Below are 20,576 nucleotides of genomic sequence, written 5' to 3' on the forward strand. Positions count from 1 at the left end.
CAATTAGCAGCTGGGTTCTGATCAAAGTTATAGGAACAACAACTGTATTCTAAAGCAGATATCTGAAAGTAAGGATTGTGGGTAAAACCTTTCATAGTTTGCCATTCAAGGCTGTTTTGCTCTGAGAAAGGAGGAGATGGACAAGTGCTCTGATCATTCTGTTCCCTTCCACTGACCATCAGCCCTCTACGACATTAGGCCTCTGCCATCGACTTGTTAATGCTTACCAACACATAGTCTATGATTAAAAACTAATTTACTAGAGTCTAAACTAAACTATAAAGGAAACCAATTATATAGTAATCAAATCTTTTTAAATGTGTGATATAACATGTAAGTTTGAAGACATAAGATCTAGCAGATCTAACAATTGCCATAATTTCAAAGTAGTGACGAGAGTAAAAGAACTTTAAGATCTACAACCACTATAATGTGATATGAAAATAACTGTGACTTCTGTTCACAGTCATGGTACTGCTATTACTAATGTGGTTTGTTGCCTAAATTTGAATACAGTACAAATAAGGATGTAATTTTTTTTTCCATCCAAGTTTGTAGATTCCTGAATTCTACTCACTAAAACACACATGCTTTACAGTTCGTGAATATAGACTATACTATATTTTTCTCAAAGATAATTTTAAATGTGGAAAACTAACAGCAGAGATAGTTTATATGAGTCCTCCAGCCTCTTAAACAGAACTTATAGGGGGAAATATTTTGTCCTTATTTAAAAAACAGTAATGTGGCCAAATTATAGGCCCCCAGTTAGAATTTGAGTTGATTCTTGAACACAGCCTTCACGTAATATGGCCAATGATCCTACTCTCAAGGACCCAGCTTCATATTATCCTTATCTTAAAGCCAGAGTTCCCTGACCTCAGATTTTGTATTAAAAACAAAAACAAAAAACACAAAACACACCTTACTGACCTAAATTAAATTTTAATAAACAGAACTAGTAACAGAAACATCCCCAAGTAGATTCTGGAGAGGAAGCCAGGAACCACCTTGAGCCAAAGAGAACAAAAATTATCCCTTAGGGACTTTATTTTGGATTTTCACACAGATGTGTGACCATGTAGAACCAGATACAAATTTATCAAGTAAATGAAATATTTAGTAATTAGATCAAGTTAATGCAAGCAGTCTTTAGAATAATTATATTCTTTTTTAGGAAACGTAATTACCATACATATCCCTCAATTTCCTAAAAGACAGTACTTCCTAAAGACATCTTTTTCTACAACAAAGCTCCATCACTGCTAATTTTCATCATACCAAAACAACAGGATTCTTTTTCATCATCCAAGGCTTTAAATGTGAGTTTATCCCCTACTTACCTATCCTCACACACCCAAACATTACACAGGAAATGAATAAATAACCTAAGGCTTCCAAGTATCTCATTTGGCTTTTATACTTGCAGATCTAGTCCAAGATTTGAATATCCTGAACTTAACTTACCAAGAGCTAGGTATGCTCTTAAAATAAATACCTGGAAATTGTGTTATTTAGAATCTGCCAATAACCAAGGTCCCCTAAACAACTTTTTACTAAGTAGCTTGATTTCCTTAAATAAAGCATATGTAAGAAATATCCATCATAAAAGTATTAAGAAATGCCTGAAATGCCATTAAATTTTATGGAACCATTCAGTTAAAATATAAAAACCGTTAAGTTGGCTGTCTTTTAAAGTAACACACTCAAAAGAGAGTAAGTTGTTTCATCAACTTCATTCTCTTCAAATGCTTTTGCTGTTTACAGTGATGTTTCAGGTATTCCTTGCAGCATTTTTCATTTTGATCTTCGTTTGTATCGGATAATTGGGTTTTCAGGGGTGTGAATCATGGTTGTATAATTCACAGTGGGAAAATATCCATCAATGAGATCAAATTCATATAAACGAAGCATAGTGGACCAAATTGTCTTGATTTGCACATAAGCAAAATTCTCCCCAATACAACGATGACGCCCTGTAAAAAAAATTTTTCGTTAAGAATCAGTTGAATTCTTTCTCGCTTCTTTTAGCCTGGAGTGATGAAATCTGTTTAACTACAGTTTAGGTGAAGGGCAGATATGCAGATATAATAAAAAGATGACATTCTTTTCACATAAAACAATATAGCCCTGGCCAGTGTGGCTCACTCGGTTGGAGCATCCTCCCATGCACCGAGGGGTCAAAGGTTTGATTCCCAGTCAAAGCACACGTACTTGTTGAGGCTTCATCACAAGTGAATTTGATTTCCCAGTAGGGGCAGCTTTAGGAGGCAGCCAATCAATGTTTCTTCCTCACATCAATGTTTCTCTCTTTCGGTCTCTTTACCTCTCCCTCTCTCTCTCTAAAGTCAATTAAAAAACACACATATCCTCAGGTGAGAATTAAAATAATAAAATAAAAAGAATATAAATAGTTAATAAAAATCTCAGGAGATTTTCAACATCTATTTTTAGGGGAAACAGCACTTGGGTAATTAATTATATGACTTTTCCAATCACCTTTTTTGAAACTTAACATCTATCTAGGTTAAATATATGATGGTTTGAAATATATGACGCTAATCTAGTTTGGCAATATACTAGAATATTCTTAGCTCCTCTCCCAAGAGAATCCTAGTTAAAAGTCAATATAAACATTCCAAACAAAACTTTATATGCCTTTACAAATGACAGTGGAAGAAAAAGGCTTTTAATAAACCCAAAATAGCAACACATACTGAGATCAAAATATGAAAGGTCATATACTCATAAGAACTGATAAGCTGATTCTAAAATGCATATGAAAATACAAAGGGACCTAGGATATCCAAAGCCATCCTGGAAAAAAACAAGTTGGAGGACTAAACTGACTTCAAATCTGACTTCAATACTACAGGTACAGCAACTGTGATACTGTAATCCTATCCTATATAATAAAAGTGTAGTATGCAAGTTGTCCCCTGTACCAGGAGTTGTCCGGGAGTTCAACCAGGAGGTGGGGCTGGGGGGAGGGGGAGGGAGGGAGGCCCCTTTCAGCCACACCTGAGTTTGTTAATGAGGTGACTTTTGGAGAGCCCCTCAGGATGGAGGCTGACTGCCAGGGGAACCAACCAAATGATAAAAGGATTGCAACTTTCAGTCCTACCCCCTGACTTCCAGGAGGGAGAGAGGCTGGAGGTTGCATTAATTCTAAATGACAAATGATTTTAATCAAGTATGCCTTTGTGATGAAGCCTCAATAAAAATCCTTAAAATACAAGGGTGTTAAAAAAAAAAAAAAAATACAAGGGTGTTCAGAGAGTTTCCAGGTTGGTGAACACCTGGAGGTGCTGGGAGGTGGCATACCCAGAGGGCATGGAAGCTCTGTGCCCCTTCTCCCATACCTTGCTCTATGCATCTCTTCAATCAGGCTGTTCCTGAGTTGTATCTTTGGTCTACTAAGTAAATTGTTTTCTGGATTCTGTGAGCCCTTCCAACAAATGATGGGTTGGAACCAGTTAGTCAGGTGACAACTGGACTTGCAATTAATTGTAGCTGAAGTGGGGGAAAAGGGAGCAGTCTTGTGGAACCGAGCCTTTAACCAATTGGGCCTGTACTAACCACCCCCAGGTAGAGAATGTCAGAACTGAACTGAATTATAGGAACTCAGATAGTGTCCGCAGAGAACTGGTATGGGAAAAAATCCCCACACATTTGCAAAAATATCCCTATTAGGAAAGGGAAAGATACTTGTAAATAAAATTCACATGGGTTATTTTTGTTCTGGTAACTTCTGACAACTTGTTATCAGAACAAACATTTCAAATGTAAAATATAATCATCTTACCAGCTCCAAATGGCACATAGGCAAATTTCTCTCCTGATGCTGGATTGTCCTGTAAGTAGCGATCAGGATTAAAGTGCAGACGTTCACTCCATGAGTCTTTAAGTCTTTGATTGACAGTGGGAGAAACACACACCTGATGTCCTGGAGGAATGGTATACCCTGCCACAATCTACAAATGAAAGCAAAATATTTCATTAGATTATTTATGTATTTATTTAATTGTTTAAAGTATTACATGTCTCCTTTTCCCCAGCTGACTCATTAGATAATTTTAAAATATTCTAGCCCTAACCGGTTTGGTTCAGTGCATAGATCGTCAGCCTGCAGACTCAAGGGTCCCAGGTTCGATTCCAGTCAGGGGCATGTACCTTGGTTGTGGGCATATCCCCAGTAGGGGGCGTGCAGGAGGCAGCTGATCGATGTTACTCTCTCATCGATGTTTCTAACTCTCTATCCCTCTCCCTTCCTCTCTGTAAAAAATCAATAAAATATATTTAAAACAAAAAAATAAATAAATAAAAATATTCTACAAAAAAATCAGGTCATTGTGCAATACAGCATTAATATACATCAGATTTAAAAACTAGCAGGATGATAGGCCAGCAGAAAATTATTTTAACTCAAGATGATTTCCAAATGATCCAAAATTGGACTACAAGTATATACACAAAAAAGGTCATAATGCCTCAGAGGGAAAAGTGGGATTTCAAAGAGTCTTTCCATAATCTGATTTTTAGACTTTTATATAGTTAGAATTATAAAAATGTTATTTTAAAAATAAGATAAAAATATATTTCCATTAAAAAAAAATCTCAAATAATTAAAAATGCAGGGAACAGACTAACTCTGCAATTATATGAAAATATTTATGTATTTAGAATATATAAACTTGAAAATTGGCTAGAAGTGATTATTATCCTACTTTTTTAATTTAAAAAATTCTCTTTCTGGAAATCATCTCTTTGGTAAATTAAAATTGAAGACATATAAGGGGATATCTAACCAAGAGCCTCACCTGAGGAGTTTTGGCCATTCTCATCATAGTCATTATAGGAGGTCGAAGTCTTAACGTTTCTTTTATACAGCGATCAAGTAAATTTAGATCCTTAAGCTGAAAAGAAAAAGCATTTCCTGAATTTTACAAATATTTAACATACTTTAACAGTATTTTAACTTAAATATTATTTTATAAATTAAAATTTATTTTATTTAGTTAAGTTAAAATTATTTTTTTCTGGGTTATTTCAAGGGCACAGGGAAAATGGAGAGTAACTGCTAACGTGTATTGGCTTTCTTTTGGAAGTGATGTAAATGTTCTAAAATTGTGATTTTACAACTATGAGTATATTTTAAAAACCAGTAAATTATATACTTTAAAGGAATAGATTTTATAGTATGTGAATTATATATAAATTAAGCATTATATATAAATCAGAAATGAAAGAGGAGACCTTACAAGAATTTTAAGAGAATACTATAACAATTGTATGCCATCAGATTAGGTGATCTAGATAAAATGGATGTATTCCTAGAAAAACACAAACTACCAAAACTGATTCAAAAAGAAGCAGGACATATGAATAAACCTGCACCAAAGAGATTGAATTAGTAATCAAAAAACTTACAACAAAAAAAAGCATATACAGGGCTTCTCTGGTGAAATCTATTAGACATGTAAGAAAGAATTACCACCAACCCTTCATAAACTCTTCAAAAAATAAAAGAGAACATTTCCAAACTCATTCTATGAGATGTGTATTACTGATAGCAAATCTATCAAAGACATCATATTAAAACTACAGATCAGATAGAACCAAGATGGCGGCATAGGTTAACGCCGGAGTTTGCTGCTTTGAACAACTACTTCAAAAGTAAAACTAAAAGACGGAAGGGACACCACCCAGAACCACAGGAACGCTGGCTGAGTGGAAGTCCTACAACTAGGAGGAAAGAGAAACGCACACGGACACTCAGAGGAGGCGCAGTGCTGAAGTCAAATTCTGAGGTGCAGAGTGCGCGGAGCAGGCTGGCGGCGGAGGGCGTGGTTGGCGTTTTCAATCGGGAGGGAGCCGCAGACTCTGAGCTCCAGATACAGGCGAGTCTTTAGGGACCCAGACTCAAACAGGAGAAGCGGGACTGTCTGGCTTCGGTCAGAGCGAGTGCAGCTTTCTCTCCCAGCTTTGCAGCGGGTGCTGGGACTCAGAGAGGCAGAGCCCCTGGGGACAGGACTGAGAGCCGCCATAACTGCTCTCTCCGGCCCACGCTGTTGATCCTGTGCGACCCGCCCTACCCAAGCCCTGCACAGAGGCATTTGCCGGATAGCCTCAGGCAAAGGCTAGATTAGCGCCTCCCTAGAGGACAGAAGTTCTCTCACTGCTGACACAGCTGATTCTCATAGCCACTTGGCCTGGAGGTCAAACCCTCCCTGGGATTAGCTACAACAATCAAGGTTTAACTATAAGACTGCGAACAAAGACCACTAGGGGGTGCACCAAGGAAGCATAACAAAATGCAGAGACAAAGAAACAGGACAAAATTGTCAATGGAAGATATAGAGTTCAGAACCACACTTTTAAGGTCTCTCAAGAACTGTTTAGAAGCCGCCGATAAACTTAATGAGATCTACAACAAAACTAATGAGACCCTCGATGTTATATTGGGGAACCAACTAGAAATTAAGCATACACGGACTGAAATAACGAATATTATACAGACTCCCGACAGCAGACCAGAGGAGCGCAAGAATCAAGTCAATAATTTGAAATGCGAGGAAGCAAAAAACACCCAACCGGAAAAGCAAAATGAAAAAAGAATCCAAAAATGCGAGGATAGTGTAAGGAGCCTCTGGGACAGCTTCAAGCGTACCAACATCAGAATTATAGGGGTGCCAGAAGATGAGAGAGAGCAAGATATTGAAAACCTATTTGAAGAAATAATGACAGAAAACTTCCCCCACCTGGTGAAAGAAATGGACTTACAGGTCCAAGAAGTGCAGAGAACCCCAAACAAAAGGAATCCAAAGAGGACCACACCAAGACACATCATAATTAAAATGCCAAGAGCAAAAGACAAAGAGAGAATCTTAAAAGCAGCAAGAGAAAGAAACCCAGTTACCTACAAGGGATTACCCATACGACTGTCAGCTGATTTCTCAACAGAAACTTTGCAGGCCAGAAGGGAATGGCAAGAAATATTCAAAGTGATGAATACCAAGAACCTACAACCAAGATTACTTTATCCAGCAAAGCTATCATTCAGAATTGAAGGTCAGATAAAGAGCTTCACAGATAAGGAAAAGCTAAAGGAGTTCATCACCACCAAACCAGGATTATATGAAATGCTGAAAGGTATCCTTTAAGAAGAGGAAGAGGAAGAGGAAGAAAAAGGTAAAGATACAAATTATGAACAACAAATATGCATCTATCAACAAGTGAATCTAAGAATCAAGTGAATAAATAATCTGATGAACAGAATGAACTGGTGATTATAATAGAATCAGGGACATAGAAAGGGAATGGACTAACTATTCTTGGGGGGGAAAGGGGTGTGGGAGATTCGGGAAGAGACTGGACAAAAATCATGCACCTATGGATGAGGACAGTGGGTGGGGAGTGAGGGCGGAGGGTGGGGCGGGAACTGGGAGGAGGGGAGTTATGGGGGGGGAAAAAAAGGAACAAATGTAATAATCTGAACAATAAAGATTTAATTAAAAAATAAATAAATAAATAAAAATAAAACTACAGATCAATATCCCGTATAAACACAGATGCAAAAATCCTCAACAAAATATTAGCAAGCCAAATCTAACATTAGGACATTTCTGGGAAATTTTCAAAAAACAAAAGACAGTAAGCAAATTAATCTATAGTACACAGAAACTCTCAAATTGTCCCCTTTATTTTTTATATTCTATTTTTTAAAAATTCTTTTCATCTATCCCCATCCCATCTTCTTTGATAACCATCATTTGCTCTCTATATCTATGGGTCTGGTTTTTTAGTTGTTAACTCGTTTGTTTTTGTAGATTCTACATATAAGTGAAATCATATGGTATTTGTCTTTCTCTGGCTTATTTCACTTAGCACAATACCCTCTCGGTTCATCAAATACCCTCTTGTCACAAATGGCAATATTTCATTCTTTATTCTTTTTTTGCTGAGTATTATTCCATTGTATGTAGGTGCTACATCTTCTTTAGCCATTTATCTATTGATAGACACCTAAGTTGCTTCCATATGCTGGCTACTATAAATAATGCTACAGTGAAAATAGAGGTCCCCGTATCTTTTCAAATTAGTGTTTTTGTTTTCTTCTGATAAATACTTAGAATATTGCTCAGTCTTATATGACAGCTCTACTTTTAAATTTTAAGGCATCTCCATACTGTTTTTCAAAATGGCTACACCAATTACTTAGGATGTTATTTCAAAAATTTAGGTTATTAACCCTTTATTGAATGTATCACCTGCAAGTATCTTCGGCCATTCAGTAGGTTGTCTTGTTTTATTGATGTTTTCCTTAACTGTGCAAAATCTTTTTAGTTTAATGTGCCATGTTTATTTTTGCTTTTGTTACTCAAATTGTCCCCTTTAAAAGTTAGCCACAGATATTCAAATAAGGCAGCAATAAAAATAACGATCCAACAAACCTGGTCATAAGTTAAAGGAGGCAGATTTTCTCCACAGACTGCTTTCTGTTCTAAATAACATTTTTCTTGAAGTGTCTTGTCTCTGGCCAAAAAGAAGCCCATCCAGGCACTAGTAGTTGAGGATGTGTGCTGCCCTGCCAAGAGCAGTCCAATGAGCATGCCTGCTACTTCGTCATCCGTCAAAGGATGCCCATCCCTACAGAATGAACCACACACAAATGTAACATTTTGGCAGACACATTTCACACCTCAACCTTTAAAAAAAGGGTTATAATGAAAAAATTTGTCAGGTATAATGGTTTCTTGTATTTGTGCATCAGAAGTCAGAATTTTATCTATTAGTCAAAAGAGAAAGACCAATAGAAAATATGATTTAGATTACAAACACTTAATTGCAATTTCCTACCAAATTTTTCACCATGCGTAATCTCTGGGATGCCAATAAGACATGGAATCCCAGTCATTTATGTCGCATCCATAAACTACAAATGTCAGCCCCAGCCGGTTTGGCTCAGTGGATAAGAGCATCGGCCTGCAGACTGAAGGGTCCGGGTTCAATTACGGTCAAGGGCACATGCCCAGGTTGCAGGCTCAATCCCCGGTAGAGGGTGTACAGGAGGCAACTGATCCATGATTCTCTCCCATCACTGACATTCCTATCTCTATCTCCCTCTCCCTTCCTCTCTGAAATCAATACAAATATATTAACACATTGTTTGCGGGTAGTTTTTATCGCGCGCTAACAGGTGGCGCGGGCCATTTTTGCTAATTTTTTGCGCAAATGGCAACGTTCAGTAAAATTATGATAACTTTAGTTTACGTATTTATACGTTACCCGCATTCTACCGCTAGTCTATAAAAAAGTTATTAATACGTGTCCCGCGCTCTACTACACTGGTAGAACGTATATGTTTCCCGCATACAATGTGTTAAAAAAAAAAAAAAAAAACTACAAAAGTCATAGTTACTAATTTTGCAGCATCATGACTTTTTAAAAATATGTATTTTTTTACTGATTTCAGAGGAAGGGATGGGGAGAGAGAGAGAGAAACATCAATGATGAGAGAGAATCATGGGTCAGCTGCCTCCTGCATGGCCCCCACTGGGGATCGAAACCCCACAACTCAGGCATGTGCTGTGACCTCCTGGTTCATAGGTTGACGCTCAACCACTGGGCCATATCAGTCAGGCAGCATCATGGAGACATATTATTTAACTATGTTTTAATGTGTAATCTCCTGCTTCAGCTTAATATATGATCTAAACAGCTCTTACTTGTAAGTAGAATCTAATAAAGTTTGGAGAATGTCATCAATTTTTTCTTCTGACTGTCTGCGTTTCTGGATTGCCTTATAAAAAATACTCTTGATCTCTCGATGAGCTCTGTCTCTGCGTCTGTAATTCAAAGATGAAAATAATTTCAAACAATAAAGCAATACTTTCTGGCACCAAATTCCTTTTGAAAATAACCAGGACCTAGCGTAAAGAAACTTTAGCTTTAATGACTCTAAAATATCTGATAAAACTCAGAAACAAGGGGAAAAAAGACATCACAAAAATCATATAGTTTTAGGAATTTCTAGGGTCACTCAGAGCAAAAAGTATGTTATCCTATACATAAAAGCCCAGCAACTGAACGGCGGAATGACCGGAACAACCGGTCAACCAGTCGCTATGACACGCACTGACCACCAGGGGCAGATGCTCAACACAGGAGCTGCCCCCTGGTGGTCAGTGCGCGTCAAAGTGACAGGTCGACTGGACATTCGGTCACTTAGGTTTTTATATATATAGACTAGAGACCCAGTGCATGGATTCGTACACCAGTGGGATCCCTCGGCCTGGCCTGCACCCTCTCGCAATCTGGGACTACTCAGGGGATGTGAGAGAGACAGTTTCGGCCCAATCCCCGCAGGGCAGGCCAAGGGGATTTTTACTCCCCACAGGCCAGGCCAAGGGCCTCTAGTATGCATATGCATATAAAATCTTTGGTTAACCTTTTCCCACCCTCCCCCCTCCCTCTGAGATTCATCAGTCTGTTCCATGTATCCATGCCTGTTGTTTTTGCTACTGCATTGAGTGTCTGGCCCCTGGTGGTCAGTGTGCATCATAGTTAATGGCTGGTCGCTTAGGCTTTTATATATATAGATTATTGACTATATTCCCTATGCTGTACTGTATATCCTGTGACTATTTTGTAACTGCCAATTTGTACTTCAATTTGTTTAATGTTTATCTTTGTTAACACTACAGTAATTATACAAAGTTAAATCACCCCAGGTGTTTCTTTATCCATACCTGAAACTAGGCAAAGGGAGCCAACCTGGCAACAGCCAGGCTGCATGGCTAAAACCTCCATCCAAATCTGCATACAGCTGTGCCACCTTCTCATTGAGTTGACTTCTGATTTCCTTTCCATGTAAACAATGGCTAGCTGTTAAAATTATGAGCTCAGAAAGAGCTTCAAACAAATCTGGAGAGAAAAAGGTCATTCCCATTAATATTACCAAAACTGCTTTTGAAATGTTGTTTTATTAGAGATATAAAATTGTGAAGGAAAAGTGAGAATAAAAACTCAAAAACCAACAAGGTCCTATTCATACCATCAAAAAAGCTTGTAGACAGCTTTGTGACTACCTTACCAGCAAAACAAAGAGAGGCAAGAAACCAAAAGATGGAAAGCACCCCCACCCCCACCCCCACCCCTCTGGACAGCCAAAATCAATGCCACAAATGCATATCTCCAAACCTCACTCATGAGCCCTTCACCTTGAAAAGATAAAACTGAGTATGGCTGTCTCAGTTCAAGGCCACAGTATAACAAAAGCAGCAAAAAGATTATTTAGTGTATATGACAACAATAAAGAGGCGCTTCCAAAGAATAGCAGTCCTAAAAATGAAGTATGGATTATTTCCCAGGTCAAAAGTGGGAAGAGCAGAGCTAAAAATTAGAGTCTTGACCACATACATATGAGAAATTTTAACTAATCATCAATTCATATAGCTCAACACAGGACAGATTCATCAGGCAAGCATTATTTGAATGACCCTTAAGTCATAAAAATTACCAAGTCAATGCCATGTTCTTTAATTCCATGTTCACCACATGAAATTCCAATTATCATCTGGCTTTCCAGTTAGATTTTCCAAGAAAGAGAAGTTCAGGAAACATTCTGGTGTTCTTGGTGCTGTAATTATGTCTCACTTGTATTTAAGCTAGCATTCTTGTATAAATCCGCTTCTTGTATAGTTAGAAATATATCACATCAACTTCAGGTGTATTTTTTTTTTTTTTAAATCAAGTTCCTGGACCTATTATAAAGAACTGAATACCAGACCCAGAACATGGTAACCTACACAGAGGTCTTACTGCCCCACAGGCAGACGTTGCTTCCAGCCATGACTATGACAATTGTCTCTGGAGGAAACACTGCAGCCCAATATAAAGACTGGGTTCCCAGAAATATCCAAACCATTCAGTACATTATATAATGCAAGGATGTATATAATACATTCTAAAAGATTTTTATTGGAAAAGGCTAAAATCAAACTTTTGGTAAAGTAAGCTTATGTACTTAAATTTATTTTTATGTAGAATATATCATTCCCATACAATAATAGATAAATAAGGTATTAAATATATAATTAAGTCATTTGGACTTTTACTTGCACATTGGGAGTAAAAAAATTTATCTTAAAATGAACTTACAAAAGTTTTACATTGTTTATTTCAAAATCGAATCATGGCCCTAACCGGTTTGGCTCAGTGGATAGAGTGTCGGCCTGCGGACTCAAGGGTCCCAGGTTCAATTCCAGTCAAGGGCATGTACCTTGGTTGCAGGCACATCCCCAGTAGGGGGTGTGCAGGAGGCAGCTGATCGATGTTTCTCTCTCATCGATGTTCCTAACTCTCTATCCCTCTCCTTTCCTCTCTGTAAAAAAACAATAAAATATATTTTTAAAAAATAATCTAATCATGAACCATTTTTATATTATTTTTATAAATGAACTGAATGATATACATGTTCATTAACCCATTTTAAGGTTTTGCTAGTGAGCAGCAATAATCACTTCCTCTCAGGCTGTTTAACTCCATGGTAATCATAGTATGTTCTTTCCATGAAATCTAAGGTGGTTTTACATTATGTTGTACTTTGTTTTTTATATACACACACGTATTCTTACATTCCTATTTATAGAAAAGTAGAAATATTAGGACAAATGCAAAACCAAAATATTTTCCTTACTTTTTTCTCCACTTTCTCCCCAACTTTGAAAATATTCCTTTGTTTCATTTTCAATTATAGAAACATGCTGTCTAAAGTGTGCTATGTTAAGGCCACTTTTTAACATTTTCTTCTGCTCCAAGAAAACCTTAAAAAAATTAAAAGTACACAGCATTAAAGCACAATTTTGTTTTATCACAAGATCCATTTGCGTTATAACTCTGTAACACTCAAAGAAAATAACCTTCTGAAAAATTAAAAATAAAAATAGTTAATAGGATTTTTTTTAAATCACACTAGATGTGAGAAACTTAGAACACTTATGCATCTATCTGAAGTAACCTAGAAGACCTGTTATGCAGGCCCTAGCCAAATGATAAGTTAGGTATCCCAACTCCTGTCATTCCTATATACCCTTTCCCACAGCTAACTCTAGGGTTCCCTTTTCCTATTCTGTTATCTTCTAGTCTTCCAACTCAACCCAGATGCCAACGCAACCTCCCGAAGGTCCAATATGCTTCGATATTTTTATGTTCCTTCACATATTCTCCTGTTCTATGCCCTACTGACACTATCTTCCAGAAGTTTAATTAGAATATAATGTAGTTTTAATAAATTCACACTAAAACAACTAATAGTTTTTCTTGTTACCCTCTCAAATCAACTCCCAAGCTAAGTCATCATTGATTGTATGTCTTTGTATAGGACACCCTTTAAAATTGCTTGGCCCATGCCAGCCACTATAAAACAAAACACCCATTGTTTGTCAGTTATTCATGGCTTTCCTTCTATTAAATCTCATGATTCTCAAGTTTTTGAACCAAGGAATAAACTGTTTCTACATTTGAAATGTATATACTATTACACTACTAGTTATAACTACTATAGTATAGATTTATCTTTCTTGAAGATAACAGTGTCACCTACTGGATTAGGCACATCATATGCAACTCCCTTTCCAAACACAGGTGTTGTCAGACGGCTGTAGACATCTTCTGCATTCAGGTCTTCATTTTTACTATTAAAAAGCAGTGCAGCAGCATCACTCCCCAGAAGGTAAGTGAATGTCTTGCCCACCATTGTGAAACTAAACACAGGTCCATACTAAAGAGAAAAAAGTACCCATATTGATGTTACCAAAAGATACACAGCATGAAGACACTAATTTCTTAAATCATAAAACAGTAACTGTTGAAAATAAAATCATTTATAAACCTTAATGCAATTCTTCCCCAGTCTTTCTCCAAATTTATAATTATGCTCATCCAGTTGCAAATGGAAAATAAAAATTTTTATTCTGCTTTTTTCAGTTTATATTGAAAATATTTTCGATCTTATACACAGATATCATAATGTTAGTAATTAGCTATTCTTTTCATTATTACACACGGATGATGTGTCCATTTTTTACTTATATACAATTCCACAATGAGTATCTTTGAGAATATAGATTTTTTCCCCCCATTGGTTAAAGACAAATTTACAAGAGTAGCTAAAGGATATGACCTTTCCTACAGTACCTGCTATATGAAGATGCCAAAATTTTAGTAGTTTTACCACTATCTCACCAACAACGTGCTTCAGCTTCCCTTATCTAAAAAATGGGAATAGCACCTACTTCATAGAACTGTTGTCAAGATTAAATAAATTAACATAAATATGTTAGAGAATATTATATATATTAGACTTTACTAACTAGAGTATATATACATGTACATATATGATATGTATGTGTTATATGTACATTTTATCGATTAGAGAAAAATATATTAGAATGGCTTGGCCATAATAAAAATTATATAAATATTTCATTATTATTATTATTATTATTATTATTATTATTATTATTACTCTACTACTACTAAAAGTATAGACTTGGAAATCAAACCACATGTAAATCCTAGCTTGGCCACATTCTGCCATTTAAAAGTTTGAAAAGCACTAATTTCTTTTTCTCTAATCATCTGGAAGACTTACCTTCTCATATGCATTTTCCAGGAATTCAATTGGACTTTTCCCAAATGCTATGGCATGCCCAAGGAATGGAATTGGAGAGAAAATGTATGGTGGACTTTTCTGCAAGAGAAACAAAAAACTTTCAGTTCACATTTTAAGAGAGAACTCCAATTCAGTTTCATAACCAAACAAATGAAATTTGCTATTAGTACTAAAAAGTTACCAAAAAATGAAGCATCAAAAGTAATAAAGAACAGCTAAAATGTAAATATCTTAGGAATATCCATAGTAACATGAATAGAAACTCAACACATGGTATAGGCTATGTCACTACACAAACACAAAGGCATTGCAATTATAAATGCTGAACACTGTCCAGAATATATCCAATACTATTACTGGTGGCTCTAGGCAACTTTCTTAATCATGAGTGGAAAACAAAAAAACAAACAAAAAAAAAACCACTGGAAAAGTCAAACTTAGAGTCTTCACCACTTACTCCCATGACCACTCACAATTTTAGTCCCAGAATCTTGCCTAAAGAAGATAGAGAAAAAGACAAATAGTAACTTGAGGTACAGAAATAAAGGAAATGTTTAAAAAGTGACATTTTATCAGTAAAGAAAACACATCTCATGCTTCTCTCACTGCAAATGAACTAGATCCACTGATTCTAAAAGAGAGAGTAGATCCACTGTAGCAGGAACTCTTGGGCATCCTATCTAATAAAAGAGAAACATGGTAATTGGCGTACGACCGCTACCCTTCCCATTGGCTAATCAGCGAGATATGCAAATTAACTGCCAGCCAAGATGGCGGCCAGCAGCCAGGCAGCTTGAAACTAACATGAGGCTTGCTTGCTTCAGTGACGGAGGACTCCAACGTTCCCTGCCTGCCACTGCAGGCCTCTGAGCTGGCAGTTTGAAACATAGTTACAAAAATAGAAGCTAAACAAAACCCCAAAAACCAGCTTTCAGCTAGCTGGGATCTCAGACCTGAAGTTGATAAAGAGTTTCGATTGTAGAACCTAAACAAACCAGATACCTGCTTTCAGGAGCGGAGGCCTAAGAGCTGGAGCCTCAGAGCTAAAGCTGGCTCAGAATAAAAAAAAAAAAAAGAAAGAAAGGAGCAGTTGGGAGCTTCAGTCCCAGCCTGAAAACAGCCCTCAGCCCCTCACCCAGACTGGCCAGGCACCCCAGTGGGGACCCCCACCCTGAAGGGTATGTGACCAGCTGCAAACAGCCATCATCCCCTCATCCAGGCTGTGGCCAGGCACCCCAGTGGGGACCACCACCCTGATCCGGGACACCCTTCAGGGCAAACCAGCCAGCCCTCACCCACGCACCAGGCCTCTATTCTATATAGTAAAAGGGTAATATGCCTCCCAGCACCGGGATCAGCGGAGCCGCGACGTCTCCCCGCACCGGGATCAGCATGACAGGGGGCAGCGCCCAAACCCCCTGATCACCCTGCGGCTCTGTGTGTGACAGGAGGCGGGACCACAACCTCCCTATCGGCCCTGCTCTGTGCCTGATAGGGGGGAGCTCCCCAACCCCCTAATCGCCCTGCGGCTCTGTGTGTGACAGGGTGCAGCGCCCCAACCCCCCCACCCCACGGGCCCTGCTCTGTGTGTGACGGGGTAGAGCCATAACCTCCCCATCAGCCCTGCCCTGAGTGTGACAGTGGCGGCGCCCCAACCCCCTGATCCGCCCTGCTCTGTGCGTGACAGGGGGGAGCTCCCCAACCCCCTGATGGGCCCTGCTCAGTGCATGACAGAGGGGAGCTCCCCAACCCCCTGGCCCTGCTCTGTGCGTGACAGGGGGCAGCGCCCCAACCCCCTGATTGGCCCTGCTCTGTGCGTGACAGGGGCCGGTGCCCCAACCCCCCAATCAGCCCTACCCTGAGCGTGACTGAGGGTGGCATCGCAACCTCCCGATCCGCCCTGCTCTGTGCATGACAGGGGGCAGCGCCCCAATTCCCCAATCAGCCCTGCTCTGAGCCCGACCAGGGGATGCACCTAGGGATTGGGCCTGCCCTCTGCCACCTGGGAGCAGGCCTAAGCCAGCAGGTCGTTATCTCCCGAGGGGTCCCAGACTGCAAGAGGGCACAGGCCATGCTGAGGGACCTCCCCTTCCCCCCCCCTCCGAGTGCACAAATTTTTGTGCACCGGGCCTCTAGTCCTATATAATAAAACCCTAATATGCTAATCAACCAAACAGTAGAACGACCAGTCACTATGACGCTCACTGACCACCAGGGGGCAGACGCTCAACGCAGGAGCTGCCCCCTGGAGATCAGTGGGTTTTCACAGGGGGAGCATCGCTCAGCCCGAAGCCGGCTGGAGGCAGGGAGTGGACCTAAGCCGGCAGGCGGACATCCCCCAGGGGGTCCTGGACTGCAAGAGGGCACAGGCACGACTGTCGGGCACGGAGCCTCTAGTTCACTATAAAAGGTACTTTAGATGACCTCGAATGAGACTTGCAGATTACAACATTAAGTCTCCTAGAAATCAAACTTGCAACTGAAAAGACTCCTCAGAGAGTTGGTGGTCTCAAATAGTAAGGCGCACTCCAAACTCACTCTTTGGATAATAGTAACAACCATCTTAAATACTAAAGCTACAAGCATGTTGCAGCACAGCTGGTGTAACTCAGCGGGGAGCAATGAGCCAGGAACCAAGAGGCCACCAGTTCAATTAGATTCCAGGTCAGGGCATATGCCCAGGTTGTGGGCTTGGTCCCCTGTGGGGAGAGTGCAGGAGGCAACTAATCGATGATGTTTCCCTCTCATCTATGTTTCTTTCTCTCTATCCCACTCCCTTCCTCTCTCTCTAAAATATCAATTACATATATTTTTTAAACGGGTAAAGTTAAAAAAAATAAATAAAACTAACGCCACTTATCCTTCCAAAGACAAATACCACTTCTTAAAAAAATCCCATGTGAAGGAAAAATAAAAATACTAACTGCCTGTTACAGTTCAAACAAAAATTATTTCTAAAACGACTTGGTCAATAGTTTGTGCCTTCCATTGTCAGGAACAGGGCAGCTACTAGTTGTTGGTTGGTTAAGGATGCACTCATCAAATAGAGAAGTGGCCGATAAAGCCACGAAATTAGATAAAATGCTTTTATCAGCATCGTAGGAAGGTCCCTGCACCACAGCACTCCAGTCACTCATTCTACCAAAATGCACACACTCGTCTTTCAAAACTGATTTAAGTCGCCATCAGGGGCAATGCCACAGCCCACAGGACACCGAGCCACACAGCCACACCAGGGCAGTCCCCAGGTTGACGGCCACCAGGGCCACCGCTGCCAACAGCATAGCCATCAGGGTCCCTATCAGACCCGAAACACGCGACCAGGGCACTCAGCGCCTCGGCCATGGCCTCCGCCTTCAATACCGACTCGGCCATTGGGGCTACCGGTACCGGCACCAGCACAGAACCACTGTGATCACAAACGCGGCAAGCACGACCCCGGCCAGGGCCAGGCACGTGGCCACCGTCAGTGTCAGGACCGTCAGCCCCAAGGCCCGCAAGGCCAGGGCAGGCGGCCACCCCAGGGTCCCCTTCGCACCTGACTCCCGGTGCGCCCGCCGCCCCGTGCGCCCGATCCCTTGCGGCCCGCCGCCAACGCCCAGCCGAGCGCAGGTCGCCGCCGCCGCTAGCCCTTCCGCCACCTGAGTCGCCACACCCCCCGACCCGGACCCCTGGGGGTGCACGTACCGCCCCGGCCGGCAGCGGTGCGAAGTGGCCGGTGGCAAGGCGGAGCAGGTAGACCAGGCTGAGCGTGAAGGCGCAGGCGATCAGTAGCATGGATAGAAGGTGGCCGCCCGTCACCTTCTCCATCGCCTGCCCCAGCACCGACCCGCCCGCCTGCAGTAAGCCCAGCAAGGCCATCCCGGCCGCCGCCGCCGCTTTGGTTGTCCGGAGCCGCTGGAGACCGAAGTCGGCGCCGCTCCTCCGAATCTACGGGGCGAGAGGCGCGGGCAGATGGACGTCGGGAGGCGGCCCGGGCCCCCAGATCTTCTAATTAACCCGGAGCCACCCCCTACTCCCGGCTCCCGCGCGCACCACCCGGTGCGTCACAGAACGGGGCGGGGCCTGCCGCTGGCCACGCCCCTGAGCGCGGACTCTATAACGCCGCGGTCTCCTTACGCCTGGAGAGACCACCTGAAGGAGCGGGCTGCATCCACGACGCAGGTGGCACAGAGGAAGAATAGGCCATGAGCTTAGAGGGGACGACCCGCTGGGAATTACGGGACACCCCAGCCTGTGTACCCCCGCAACCTGTGTGCCCTGGAGGCGGGGCGCCGGGACACGATGGTCCGGCCGGACGAGGGCGGAGGGATCTGAGCGCGAGGGCGGAGGGATCTCGTCCAGGCTTGCGCTGGGGCGGCCGGCGGCGGCGCCGCGCTCTGCGATTGCACCGCGCGCCTGAGGTGATCTCGGCCTATGTGGCGTCAGCTGGGCCGGCGGCTTGGCACCGCCCCCGCCGGGGCGCGCGGTCCCGCCTCCGTGAGCCCGCTCCGCAGTCACGTCCCGGGGACCCGGTGAGGCCGCCCACGCAGACGGTAAAGGACATTGTGAAAGAGGCGCGCTACGCCCTGCAGGTGGGACGGTGAGGGTAGTCCCACCTCACCCCAGTCGAAGCAAGTCTGACAGGTGTTAGCGTCCTGCCAGGAAGGGAGCGAGTCCTGGTTGTTAGATGTGCTGGGTTGTTAGACGGAAACAGGTTTTCCAAAATAAAGTTTTACGTTTTAGGCTGTCGTGACCTATTTGAGCCAACAAGTCCCACTTAGTTCTGGCCGTTTAGCGGCAGTTCAGTCGTGCTTCACAGTGAAGGGGCTTTCTTTCGTTCATTCCCGCTGAAAAAAACCTCCATTTAGGACAGCGGTTCTCAACCTGTGGGTCGCTACCCCTTTGGCGGTCGAACGACCCTTTCACAGGGGTCGCCTAAGGCCATCAGAAAACACAGATATAATTACATATTGTTTTTGTGATTAATCACTATGCTTTAATTAGGTTCAATTTGTAACAATGAAAATACATCTTGCATATCAGATATTTACATGATTCATAACAGTAGCAACATTACAGTTATGAAGTAGCAACGAAAATAATTTTATGGTTGGGGGCCACCACCACATGAGGAGCTGTATTAAAGGGTCGCGGCATTGGGAAGGTTGAGAACCACTGCTCTAGGAGAACCCCAGTCCCTCCCACAGAGATTATTTCCCCCGAGGACCCACAGCCCACCTACACCCACACCACAGGGCACAATTATGCAGAACATTTCTCTAGAGTCTCTGTCAGAGGCCGGTGAGCAAAGCTGCCCCACTTGACACCCCAAGTGTAGACCCCTCAAGGCTCTACCCCAGTGTGAAATGGAATGTACATCGTCATTTCTGCTGTAGTTTTCTGGTAACTTAGCGGACCAAACACACACACACACACACACACACACACACACACACAGGACAAACATTTTCTCAGCTCTGGTCCAAGTAAAAGCAGAGGAACATTTTCCTAAATGCAGCTGAATTCATACAGATCCCCCTGCCCTTAACAGAGGTGGCACGGTACAGGATTATGCAGCGGTTCTCAACCTGTGGGTCGCAACCCCTTTGGCGGTCGAATGACCCTTTCACAGGGGTCGCCGAAGACCATCCTGCATATCAGATATTTGCATTACGATTCATAACAGTAGCAACATTACAGTTACGAAGTAGCAACGAAGATAATTTTATGGCTGGGTCACAACATGAGGAACTGTATTTAAAGGGCCAGAGGGTTGAGAACCACTGATAGAGAGGCGTGGTTTCCCATTGTGCCTCCACTGGGTTTCAAACCATGTCAATGAGAGCATCTTTACAATAATAGGTCACAGCAAGTAATCACTCTCTGTGTTTCCTTTGTTACTTTCCTGTGGTGTCTT

The 20,576-nt window shown here is 41.6% G+C and overlaps 1 protein-coding gene across 1 annotated transcript; it reads right to left on the reverse strand.

The window, feature by feature from the left end:
• Positions 1–1,016: 1,016 nt before the first annotated feature.
• On the reverse strand, positions 1,017–18,711 carry LOC132242926 (lanosterol 14-alpha demethylase). Its single transcript, XM_059712270.1, has 10 exons — positions 18,365–18,711; positions 14,657–14,755; positions 13,607–13,783; positions 12,701–12,827; positions 10,752–10,926; positions 9,729–9,848; positions 8,454–8,649; positions 4,821–4,916; positions 3,806–3,974; positions 1,017–1,976 (listed from the first exon to the last, which is right to left on the reverse strand). Exons 1-10 carry the CDS (start codon positions 18,536–18,538, stop codon positions 1,798–1,800), a joined length of 1,512 nt encoding a protein of 503 aa, XP_059568253.1. The 5' UTR covers positions 18,539–18,711; the 3' UTR covers positions 1,017–1,797.
• Between the last annotated feature and the right edge of the window lie 1,865 nt (positions 18,712–20,576).

Source organism: Myotis daubentonii, chromosome 10 (genome assembly GCF_963259705.1).
Source record: "Myotis daubentonii chromosome 10, mMyoDau2.1, whole genome shotgun sequence".
NCBI classification, from domain to species: domain Eukaryota; kingdom Metazoa; phylum Chordata; class Mammalia; order Chiroptera; family Vespertilionidae; genus Myotis; species Myotis daubentonii.

What these genes read in the sequence shown, in the direction of transcription:
- LOC132242926 (XM_059712270.1), bottom strand. Translation starts at nt 18,538, where the DNA reads ATGGCCTTGCTGGGCTTACTGCAGGCGGGCGGGTCGGTGCTGGGGCAG. An exon ending in TGGAAAATGCATATGAGAAG is followed by an intron (nt 13,784 to 14,656) that starts GTAAGTCTTCCA and finishes TTTTCTCTTTAG; the next exon opens with TATGGACCTGTGTTTAGTTT. An exon ending in TTATTAGATTCTACTTACAA is followed by an intron (nt 8,650 to 9,728) that starts GTAAGAGCTGTT and finishes TTCATTCTGTAG; the next exon opens with GGATGGGCATCCTTTGACGG.